Source organism: Pholis gunnellus (assembly GCF_910591455.1).
Source record: "Pholis gunnellus genome assembly, chromosome: 6".
Taxonomy (NCBI): Eukaryota; Metazoa; Chordata; class Actinopteri; order Perciformes; family Pholidae; genus Pholis; species Pholis gunnellus.
In genome coordinates, this window is record NC_136532.1 from 5,172,276 (window position 1) to 5,185,148 (window position 12,873).

The 12,873-nt window shown below is 41.8% G+C and overlaps 1 protein-coding gene across 2 annotated transcripts; it reads right to left on the bottom strand.

Moving 5' to 3' along the window:
* Positions 1–3,893: 3,893 nt before the first annotated feature.
* On the bottom strand, positions 3,894–11,064 carry areg (amphiregulin). Of its 2 annotated transcripts, none has more exons than XM_079161736.1 (6): positions 10,927–11,064; positions 10,105–10,281; positions 8,551–8,779; positions 8,160–8,327; positions 6,924–7,034; positions 3,894–4,177 (listed from the first exon to the last, which is right to left on the bottom strand). In XM_079161736.1, the coding sequence occupies exons 1-5, from the start codon at positions 10,961–10,963 to the stop codon at positions 6,941–6,943; spliced, it is 705 nt and encodes a 234-aa protein (XP_079017862.1). In that variant the 5' UTR covers positions 10,964–11,064; the 3' UTR covers positions 3,894–4,177; positions 6,924–6,940. The 2 variants fall into 2 exon arrangements, with proteins under 2 accessions (XP_079017862.1, XP_079017863.1); XM_079161737.1 differs by lacking the exon at positions 10,927–11,064 and adding an exon at positions 10,655–10,676.
* Between the last annotated feature and the right edge of the window lie 1,809 nt (positions 11,065–12,873).

The window sequence follows — 12,873 nt, forward strand, 5'->3', positions numbered from 1 at the left end:
ATCTTACATATCATAGTCATGCTTTTTATTCCCAATAACACAATATTAATAGAGAGCAGAACTAAGAGTCTACGATCTTGCTCAGTGAGGCTCTACTTATGCAAAGTGGTGTTTTAAAATGCATCTAACTGTATTGTGTTAACATGCAATAAATAGCACTCAGCACAATCTACAGCTGAGAATGATGGGAATTAGTTTAGCGGATATTTGGTTATAAACCAACGTTTTTGAACTAATGGGCAACGGTTATAGCAGTTATAGTGAGGAGAACATGACAATGTTTTTTCCAAATTTCACAGTAATCCATCAAACAGTTGTTGAGCCATTTCACTCAAAAACACTAATATTAGCCTCCTGGTGGTGCAAGAGGAAAAGTCAGGGGATCACCAAAATCAGTAGGATTCATCCTCTGGTGACCATGAATGTAGAAAGATTCACTGTAGCCCATCAAATAGTAATTGAGTTATTTCACTCAAAACCAATAATGCCAGCCTCATGGTGGTGCTAGAGGAAAAGTCAGGGGACCATCAAAGTCGGTAGGATTCATCCTCTGGGAACCATGAATATCTGTATAAAAATTCACAGCAATCCATCCAATAGTAGTCGAGATATTTCAATCTGGATCAAAATGTTGGGCCGACTAACTTTACCATCCACGGAGCCACGCTGCTGGCGTGACTCAAATCTGCTTGACAACCTGTGTCATTTTGTTGAAATAGAAGTGTGCGTAGGAAGTTGAAATTAAATACAAAAATAAAATAAAAAATACTTTCCTTGGCGCTTTCTTGGAAGGGTGAAGGGAAAAAAAAACGTTACCACACCCAGGAAATTCCAGCATGCCCTTTATTTGCGCTCTAAGTGAATTATCGCTGACCAAGCATCTGCCCATTTGTTTACTCTGTTTCCATGGTCACGCACAAAAGCTCAGGGGCCCACTCAGTGCCAGCGAAACTATCAAAGCTCACCACACCCTTATCAACTTATTTTGACACATGGATGAATGCCTAACTGTTTATGAATGTTTTTGGCGTGTTTAAATAGCCATTTCTGTCATGGAGATCCCTGTCTCATACACACACACACACACCAGAGTAAATGTTTACCTGGATGAGCTGCCCACCTTGCCTCGCCTTCTCCCTTGCTCACTAGTGACGCAACGGCACACACACACAAACACAGAGTGAAGCCTTGTTTTATAGAGGTGACTGAAACTGTATCCTGGAAGGTGAGTCACAGTCATTTTTATTTGCTAATGACTGCCTGGTACCATACTGGCCAAAATATAACATTATTTATATATATATATATATATATTCTGGATTTAAAATACTTTGAATTGAATGTTTTATGAGGTAGGCAATGCAGCCAACATGTTTGTTAGAATCTCACTGAAGTCCTAGCGGTGAGTCATTTAAACTCGACATCATCGACTAGCGACATCATGCTAATGGCGATCCAGAAGTTCCCAAAGATTCCAAATATGTCACAAAACTTCATGGAAACATTTATAAAATGATGCACAAGATATTTATCCATATTTTACATTTTACATAATGATGCAACCACTTTTTTTTCCAAAAAACATTATACAAATAATTTGCCTCAAAATAGACATTATTCATCCATCAATGTAATTCTGTATGTGAGCTAAATCATAAACTGTAATTTAGTGACACTCGCCAGCTATCTTTGGAGATGAACATTTCTCTGCTCATCACTCCCAAACAACTCAACAAAATAGAATCAAATAGAATCGCGTGAAGCTCACCATACCTTCAGACTGCAGTGCCATCAGTAAAGTTTGGCTAGTAACACTCTTATTTTAAAGAGACATGATGCGTGCATGTGCTGGCACTGGTAGTGTACAAATATATTAGAAAAACCAGCTTCCATCAAAATCTGATTTTAAAAAAGATGTTAAAACCACAGATATAACAAATACATTTTGGGGATTTATACCTTTCTAGCTCGTAAGCCATGTTGGAGCGACGTCACTCCACACGTAACAGGGTCGGTTCGCTTCCAGCTGTGTCAGACAGTCAACACGTTAGCTTCAAAAAGTAAGATATTGTTCAAAAAGTAAATCATTGTGCCTGACATTGGTCCGTGATGGCTGTAATATTTTTTTCTAATTTGCCTCCAATTGCAGTGACAGGTTCATAAACGCCACAGAGAGTCGTCTCGAGTTCATTTCGAGACGACTCTCAACAAGCCTATTGTTGTCATAAAAAACAAAGAAGGAAATCCTAAAACAGGAGGACCACAGGAAAAGCTTCAAGACACTAAAGACATGGTGCTGAGGACATACGGTGGTCAGTCGCAGCTGTTTTAAGGGATAAACGGAGGACGGGAAAGTGTAATACTATACCAGGGCTTCCCTGCCCAAACCGGCCGGTGCAGACGCCGCCAGCAGCCAACCGTGTCAGCAGAGCGTTATTCTGAAAACCAGGCCTGTCGGAGAGGAAAAAACAATTGGTGCCACAACATGCAACCAAGGGCTGAAATGCTAACGAAATGCCTGTAACTAGCTTGCTAAAAACATCAGGTTTCAGCATCTGAAATGATTATTTTAGCACCCTATGTCTACCGGGGGTGCAGCTGATAACTACAATGATGATGGGACACGTTAGCAGGGTTTTAGCAAGCTAATGTAGTTCGCTAAGGCACTTGCAACCATAATACTATAGCTTTCTGATTTATCCATATTCACCTCTAACAGCTTAGCTTAATTTATAGATGTCAGTCTTAAACTGACATTTGGACAAAATGCTTGCTGCACATGTAGAAACTCTGAATGTCAGAATCCCACAGTTTTCCCATTCTTCCCGCTAATGCCTCACTTCTGTCTTCCTAAAGGCTGTTTTTTGGTTCGGCACCTTATGAAAACGTAGTTCTGGGTTCTTCAGCCTGTTAGTAGTGCATCCCACCACACGGCAGCTTCTGGGCATTTTTCAGTTGTTTGCTAGCAGAAGAAAGTGACTAGGAGGCACCTTCACGCAATACAAAGTCAATGTAAAGTGATGAATTGTGGACGACATTCAGGAGTAATACGTAGTGGCCTCCCTTTTGTTCTCTTCAGTCCTGTGGCTTCTCCGTTTCCGTATGTCACTGTTCCTACTTGTTGTACCAGTTGAACTCAGCCTGGATATAACGGAGCTTCTTACATTTCAGTTCATTTAGATAAAGCTTGAAATCTAATTATCTTGTAGTTATGGCCTTTTCTTTTCTTCTTCCTGATTTCACTTTGTGCTGCAGAGCCCTGTGTCTCCCTGTGTTTGTGTAAAACTATGTTGCTCTCTTTGTCCACAGTCTGTTCGAGGCTGCTTTGTCCTGAAGGGCCATCTCATTATGTTCAAGACTTTCTTTGTATTTGCGTCAGGAGATAACCTCCAGGTTACTTTGAAATTCCCAAAATAGATCAGACCTGACACTCCCCGTACACATGTGCAGCAGCACGTCGTCTACCCATTCACAAAGCTTTGCACTGCACTGACAAAAACATGGCAGGTCTAGAGCAACACAATGGTTGGTTAGTTTGATGCGGGTGGTGACAGTAGAGGGTAAATCTTTGTTCGTCTTTGGGAGTAAGACGATTAATCTTGTCAAACACTGAGGCAATATAAATTCTGCTTGTCACACACACACACACACACACACAGTTTCCAGCCTCCCATGCTTTTGTGTTGCCCACATGATTCTCAGAATTCCTCGCTGATGTCAGAGAGAGAGCTTCCCTCAGGGTTATTCTCGTCTGCTGAATCTGTGTTTGGCTAAAAGGGCCGAGGCGTTTGCGTGAGCGGGCGGCTGAGGTATGGGACGCGTCCACAGATGGGAATGTAAACACAAAAGAATCAGACAGAGACGCATGAATAAATAACTCTTTCACATAACACTGAGACACTTTATTGGTGATCAAATTCCATCCCTTCTCCAGAGCAAGATGAGGAGTGTTTCTCTGACCTATAACAACAGCAGTGCAATAAATAAAACCGAAACAGACAGCGTAGCAATAGTCCAACATACAAACATACTCACACGGTTGTTAGCAATAAATAATCACACTAAATAAATTACATTAACTAACAAGTTGTGTCTAATGAAGCAGTCTATTCACTCTACTGCTTTCTCTGGTCCTCAGACTCCTCTGGTCCGCTTCGTCTTTGAGTCGTGCAGCCGGCTGGGGACAGACGGAGAGAAATCAAAAGTCAATAAATATGTGAAAAGTAGCGACAACGAGCATATTGTGAAAAAGCAAAACAATTCTGTAAGATATCAAAACGGCTCTTTAAAAGGAAGATGAGGTGGCAGATATATTGCCAATCCTTTGTATCTGCAGATTCAGTTTGCACACTTTTGCTTCGTTAAAGATTGTCAGTGCAGTTGTTAAAGCCGTAGATTTATTTTATGCCATTATAGCGTCTTACAAAGGATTGTGAGTCAGAAGGTTTCCCTGGTTTCACTTTTACCTTCTTTAATCGTTTGATAATTAACATTCTGGGTGTGTTAACTCCTCCGAATAAGATCATAAACTCTGGTGAAACTGTGTTTACCACCTGTCCAATTCTCTGACCACTCCTTTCTGGTCATTGTCCCGTCAGACTTTGTTGTAGCAATGTCACCGTCGCTATCGTAACTAAATATTTTTCCACATTCATAAAAAAAGCGAAAGGAATTCCTGCTCGTTGGTGAGTACGTATGTGAGGATGTAACTTACGGCTTTTTTTTGAGCCAACAAAGTTACAAGTTAAAGGTTCTTGCAGCTGTGAAGTGAATCTGCTATACAGGTTTCAGCTACCGCTTCAACCTGCACTGTATGTGTGAGGCAGACTTGCTTTTCTCAGGGTGGACACTGAGTGACGCGCAGGCCCGCGAGGAGAATGCTGCACGGCCACATTGTTTGTCTCGAGGCTAAAAATTCTGTGTGAACAGGTGATGCCTTTGTGTGTGCATGAGGTCAGGCATTCTTTCCCTCGGCACCTATATCACCTTTTTTTCCCATCCGAATTAGGACATATGTTCCCTCAGCCTGATGTTCCCTGATCATCATCCTTGGCACATGTTAAAATCTGTCTATAACGTATTGAGATATCACACCAACAATATCCAACATAGAGAGACGGTCTCTGGCACTAACTGCCTTTGTTGGTTGGGTTGATTGGGTTTACGCATGAGGAGTGGGATTGGTTAGGGTAAGAAATATCAGGGTAAGCCAATCAGAGGCAGAGTAGGGCGGGTCGTGCCTTTGCCATAGTAAGAGAAAAAGATCATGACCGGGAAGCTCTGATGATGTCATTCTGCATAATAATTAGCCATGTGCTGTGCATGTGTGTTTGTTGTAGGCTATCTTTTGAGCAATGGGTCTTTGGAACAACGGATATTTGTTTTCAGGATAACAGGGTTGTCGGATGAAAAGGATTTCGGTCCAAAGGGACATTTTTCAGACTATTGGGGATTTCGCATAATGTGCCGTTGGAACAACGTCATGGCACCGGAGGAGGTACTGTTCTCAGGGAACATATTGTTGAGGGAACATAGACACGCAAATAAGTGGAGTGATTAAGCGGTTACATCAGGGTCATCGCGTGTCGAGTCAGTGTGTCAGTACTGTTATTGTTTTGACGCACAGGTGAATGTGTACGATCCGAGCCAGTGGTTGTTCTTTACGCTGGTATGCACCCGGTGCAGCGACGGGACAGGCCGTGACATCCCCCGAGCTAATCCCGGCTAATTCCTCCAGTGGGGATTCCTCTCTGCGTGATGCAACCCGCCGTGTTCAATAACAACAACAACAACAGGCGGTACAGGATCTTCCGTCACTCTCTGAGCCCACTCTTTCCTGTTTGGCTTAAGGCTCACGTGAGCAGAGCGGCCCGACACCGCCCTCTGAGGACTTATGCAAGAAATAAATCACCAACCTATACACCGTTGCACGACCTTCTTACAGCATCACCGTGTGTTTGCGGAAAATGGCGTTAACGCAGCATCAGCTTGGGGAATTGGTTTGGGTTTTCATTTGGAGTCCCAGCAATTGATTGCTTGCTGAGCCCCGTTCACCTTAGTTACTGTTGCTATGGCTGTTGATTATTCCATTCTAGATTTACCGTAGTAATTCATTTATTATTATTCATTAAACAGTTGTTGTAATTTTTAAAACAATTGCTCCTTGATTATAGTTGATAACTGCCTTATTTTCCGCTGAAATGTTGCCAGTGGATTTTAACAGCTACAGCTAACTAGCTAGCTAGGCTAACATTACATGGTTGAATCTTACGGAACATAACTTCTTTAACGACATCGCTGACTGAATGTGTTTGTCAATGAGAAAGACAAGACCGGCACCAACTACAATAAACACTATCAACATGCAACATTGTTGACGAAAAAGACAAGACTTAAATGTGATTAAACAAAATGACGAAATGTTAGCTCATAGATTTTTTTATAACTCTTTTCTTCTTCACTGCTGCCGTTTCAGACCACACCGGCAGCACACAAAGAGCAGTCAGGAGAACTCGGAGTATCTTATTACAAAAACAGGGCTTTGGTGAAAGAAACAAGGTGATATTTTGGCTTGACTATTGATTAAAATGTTCAATATATGTATTTGTTAAAAACGTCACCAGTGTTCATCGACAAATTGATATTAATTGTTACGGTTTTCTTCGATTGAAATAAGGCTAAGATGCCCAGACTTTTAGAAAAACAGGATGAGGTTGAATAAATATGCTAAAAACTAACACGGACATTTGACATGTGCTGGATTAGGACACGGACGCTTTGGGACTGGATTGGACCATCACTATTTAGTGAGCTGTACATTAAAGTTTAGGGGTGTTGAGATGATTTAGGAATGGCATGTTGTCAGAATTGATGCTGTAATAATTGTTGAGCGGTAAAGAAGTCGTAACCTCGGTGAAACCTACCTCGTAACTTGACGCCCTCACACCACAACGTCCCCGGTGGGTTTCTGTAGCTTCTCCTGTTCTGTCCCAGTTCCCAGGTAGGATGCCAGGAAGTTTTTATGTGACCTGTAACTACAAAAGATGTTCCAACGTGAGCATAAAAGCCGATTGTAGTTCATGTGATTATCAGACGATCACAGTTAAGTTATATTGAAGTTCAGAGTCAGTTACATGGCTTTGATCCTGTCTGAACAAATGAAGTTCAAGGTGTTTTTTTTGTTGTGTTTCGGCAGCATTTCCGTGGCTTACAGCACATTACATTGTTATACGACTTTGATACTCTGTTTTGGTCAGAAATGAAATTGGAGGTAGTTTTAATCTCCCGAGAATTAAGATTTACTTTCTCTCGGCCTCCCCTCCGAAGTACTTTGGCTACTTGTGGCTGTAAAACAGTGGACTCTGACTTTGACCCACATTCCGATGATAGATGTAATTTGATAACCTATTGATAAGGAACTGTGGTTACACATTAAATGACTAGTCACTCCATTGCAGTAAGCAAGAAATGGCAGTTGAATGAGTAACATCCATCCACGGAACAATTTAGCGGGGGAAATTAAAAGTCTACAGTAAAAAGTAAGAATGAGACGTGAAGGCTGTCGAAGTCTTTGAGTCCAGCTTGAGAAGGTAGTGAGCAATACCTGTCTAGTGTGGGCGTGTCTGGGCGTGTTAATGTGCTTTTTGATGTGTCAGTGTGTCCGAGTGCCAAGAAGTGTTCCTGGGCAGGATGTGTGGATTGTGTTATGTAGAGATGTGCGGGTTGTGGATGGTTGCCCTCATGCATTTTTGCTTAAGCTTCAATATTAAAAAATATATATTTAAAGAAATCAGAGAAGAAAAAGAGGGTTTCATACCAAACCACTCTATATTGTCGTCTGGTTCATATGTTGTGAGTTTTGAGTTAAAAGTTTGAACAATTTGAATTGTTATACACAGAGATGATGCTTTATACAAAGGAAATAAGATGATCTAGTAAAAGATAAATAGAAGGGTCAAATTTAAATTGATTAAACTGACGGTAGGTAAAGGAAAAGCAAAACACTTTATAATTCATCTTACACTCTATTATAATTGTTTAACAAACAATATTGCTTGATCCCTCACTGGATTCCCACCCACCAACACTCATTTTCCTTCTGAAAGTTTTAACGTGAAAATGCGCGTCTGCACGTGACCGTGAGACACCTGTGTACTCACTGAGCGCAAGTCATGAGCAGGATGGCGGTGCAGCTGATGACCGACAGGACCACAGCGATGATCACTAAGACCGTCTGCACCAACTCTGTGTTGTTGATCTGGTCCGGCTGGGTGTGAATTGGCAGAGTCTGGATCCCACAGCGCTCCCCGTCGTATCCCTTCATACATCTGCAGAGTGGAGAGTTAACAGAACCGACTGATCAGCCACAGAGGAGACGTGACGTCAGATATTGAACTAAAAGACGTTTGAAGGAGGTTTGAACTTGTTCACACCGATAAGATGCACTGCATGTGGTCAACATGAGGAAATGGAACTGGATCACTCGTAATTAATTGGAAATTGAAATATGAATTTAGTCATGTCATTTCTATTCTTTCTATTCATACTCACATGCACACTGGCTCCTGCAGGCCCTCTATGTACTTGCAGTAACCGTGGATGCAGTAGCTCAGGTGGGTGGAGGTGCAGGGATCCTCTGTGGTGCTGAGAGTCGACGTGTATCCGTTGGTGTAGAACACGTGCTCGGGGCTGAGAGGCGTCGTGCTTTTGCTCCTGTGCCTGTTCTTCTTCTTGCCTTTGCCTTTCCTTTTCGTCTTCCCATCGTTACCGGGATGTGATTCTGTGGCAGGACATTTAGTTTCAATTTAAGAGGACTTTCTAGACTGAAGGTCCTGAATTTTGAATTGAACGTTATCATTAGTAGACAACACGTTTCAAACCAAAGATGAGTCAAGAGAAAAAAGTCAAGAAAATTGTCTTTTATGTTACACTTTTCAAAGTATAGAGAGGTGAAGTCCCTCCCCTTTCCGGTCAACCTTTCTTTGAAGAAAAAATGTCAGTAGTCAACGGCGAAAGAGAAAACATTTCTTTTATCCTGTTGAATTGTGCCATAAATTACACATATGTTTATAAATTTAAGTAGTTTTAAATTCAAGAAAGTCAAATATTTTTTGTCAAATCGTTGAAGTTCAAGACTTACACTTCAATAAGAAAAATATCGTAATTAGAAAAAACGACATACCCAAAGGTTACAACGTCATGACTTTCTCTCTCGCTAAAGCTACGATGTCTGTGTGTTACGTACCAGGATGTCAAACATTTATATATTCAACTTTATTTCAGACTCATGAGTCCATATAGCAAAAAAATAAAAAATAAATAAAACAAAAACACAAATACAACAACAATATATAAAATACTATACAATACGAGGACACCAAGACACAGGTGTAGTCATTGCAGTTAAAAAAAAAGTCACTTGTTAAAAAACATACAGACATTTGTGCCAATGTTTCCAGAAACAAGAAGTATACCTTGTGTCACTTTGTGTTGGATCACTTAAGGCTTATATCACTATATATCACTTAAGGCTTATATGATCCTTCGTACAGCAGGATGTCGCTTTTATCCCACTCAAGGAACCCGACTAACTTTCACCGAGCTGCCGTTTTCAACATGGCCAGACTTGTCGTGATTTCCCCCTCTTTTATTACTTTTAGTAAAACGTGCCACGGCAGCGGCCCCGTGGGTGTTGGTGACGTACATTGTGCGAGATGAGAGTTGTAGTTCACTGAGCGGTTTCACACAATACAAAATGGTTTTACCACTAGCCTATCGCAAACTGTGATTTTTCTCCACTTGAAAAATTATCTTTTATATTGAAAAACATTACAATGTGTAAATTCATGGCACAATTCAAACGGGATCATAAAAGTATTCGTCTCTCGCAATAGACTACCGTACGTATTGTTGTCCGAAATAAGGTCCTGTGGGAGAACACTGGAAGGAGAGAGACACTGCCTCTCTACAAACTATCATCTGTCAATTTAGTTTCTCGGTTTTGTTCAGGAAATATAGATTTACCGATCACAGATGTAGTTATTCTATTAACGGTAAAATACCGTTAGCATTTGAAGTGGAACATAAGAGTTTTGATGGTCGTACCAAGAAGGCTGAAATTTTCGTTGTCCCCTCCCGAAACCTCCTCGTCTACCTCCAGCTCGTCATCGTCGACCAGCGAAGTCTGGAGGCCCTCCCCGGAGGCCGGACCACCGGTCACGCGGGCTAGTTCACCGGAGAACGTGGCCTCAGATCCCTGAGCACCTCCAGCACCGGAGACTACTGTAAAGCCAACAGGACAGATAAAGAGAATAAAGAGTGAGATCATGTCAAAGCTCCATCGAGATATGAAAGTGATGAGCAGCGAGGAGCAATCAGGGTCAAAGGCTACATCACATGATGCAGGTTAATGTGGGTTTATATGTCTACGCACGTGTTTGGGAGCATGAAAAGTATCCAGAAGAAAAAATAAATCTTTTCACCCTATAGTGACCGGGAACATGATGTTGCTTTGTTGCTTTGCTTACAGTTGGAATTGTCAGACGTTCACATCTGACTCATCCATTCATCTTAAAATATCGAGAGCTTGCAAATTAGACACTGTACTCGCACTGAAACCAGTACAACCAGTCACACATCCAGAGGTGCGCTGTACCTGAATGCATCGTTCACACCAGCCAACCACAACGATGAACAAGGCTCCACCAGAGGGCCAATGAAGTATTTGAAGTATGTCGACCTTTTCACAGAGACGCGCTTCTAACACAAATTAGAAAAAACACCTGACAATCGCTCTCTTGTCCTCACATGCAGAGACATTTGTTCATTCGTTCCTTCACCCTCCTCCTCCTGTCCTCACACCATTTCACATTCATCGATTGATTCACGCTCTCTGCACACAGAATACAAGTACAAGTCCAGACTTACCGAAGCACAGGAGACAGGTGATGGCGAGAGGGTTCATATCCCAGGAAGAGTGTTGTGTGTACGGCGGTCCTGCGCTGATCTGTGCGTGCAAGTGTGTGCTGGAGTGTGTGTGTGTGTGTGTGTGTTTCTCCCCTGCTGATAGAGATTGTGCTTTGCTCTCTTTACCTCCTGGGTGCAGCTTTTATAGACCAACGCCTGCCTGCCTCTCAACTCCAAGGAGAAAGAAGGGTGTGTGTGTGTGTGTGTGTGTGTGTCTAATGATTAATCTGCCCCAAGCAACACTTTTTCCGCCTCATGTTCTCACACATGACGAGGCTTCTATCGGGGAATAATGAGTCCAAACGAGATCGAGACACAAAACAGTTTGATGTATTCTGACATGTGTCTTGTGGCCATTAAAACACACACACACACACACATTAGTTCCTGCTTCTTTAACTCTTTATTGCTTCCGCTCGTCTCCCTCTATGGTCACAAATTAAGCCCTAATTATAGTCACTCCATTAGTGACACACACACACATACTAACACACAGCAGGTTACCAGGTGAAAACCATGTGCCAACTTTTCACATACTGAAAAGAGGCTAATTTTATGGCTGTATTTTGATTTATTTGGGGATTTTTATTTTCACGTGTTATGGAAGGTTTTAATGAGCTTTTAAAAAAAATGACTTGACAATGATACTCACACACACACGCACACACACACACACTAGGAGTCACAGCTGCACTACTCAAAGATGGTCAGTAGAAATAAATTGACATGACAATGAAGGATCATAAAAGTGTTCATCATCAAAGGTGAGAAATAGTTGTAGAGATGGTTATGAACACATAGCAAATTCACCTTTGTTGCTTTTTCACTTACTTAAGATAAATCTTGTTTTATTTCTATTTGTAATTCTGTCACTATTATGTCAGTGCTCCATGTCTGCTCTTTGATGTTCAACAGGGATTCCTTTGGTGTCTGATGATTGGTGTGCGTGGGGCTATGATTAAATGGCTATTTCAGTACACCGTGAGGAGACCCTGAGGCTTGGGTGGGGATGCTGCACAGATGGGTGTGTTGGGTTATGTTGTTGTGTCTGCACACAGAGGCTGTCCCATCGTTCGTGCTCCGATGGAATACCAACAGAAACCTGCGAGGAATGCCGGGAACTTCTCTATCTCATCCCTCGGCCTCAACAACGACCAGAAGCTCCTGGATCACGTTATTTGTTTATAATTGCTGTGGAATTGAATTGTTTGGATTATGTGTAATGGCATTGGGGATGCGTGATATGAATGTGTGGAAAGTCTGACACGAGCCTGGAGAGAAGCACCTCATTACAGCCGCCCACTGTAAACACACTGCTGCACAGCAAACGGCCATGAAGGAGGAAAACCTTTCTGACACGCAACTACAGCCCGATATATTTGTGAAGATATGCATGGCCACAACACTTTTACACGCTCAGGCGCTGTCAGGATTACAACACCATCTTGCTCCTTGTATTTGATCTCAGGCCTTCCTTATATTGGCTTTTTAAGGTTGTTTGCCTTGATTTGTATCACCTGATGATGTAAATGGCGTTCAGGTGACAGCTGTATTCTATTCTGAAGAGGTTTCTGTTGTGTTCCCACTCTCTCTCTCTCTCTCTCTCTCTCTTTTTTTTGTTTTGGGCTAAATGCTGATATCAACGTACTGACATGTTAATGTTTAGCTGGTTCCCTGTCTTTGTTAATTAGCAATTAAAGGTCTAGTGTGTAGGATTTTGAGTTTGCAGATTGCAACCAACTGAAACTTCTACCGTGCACGTGCAAGAGAACAACTGTGGCCGACGCAACAACGTGAATGGCTATTATCTAAAGCCAGTGTTTGGTTTGTCCATTGTTGGCTATTGTAGAAACATACTTATACATATTATATAAAATGTCTGTCAGTAGAATCCCTAAATGCTACACT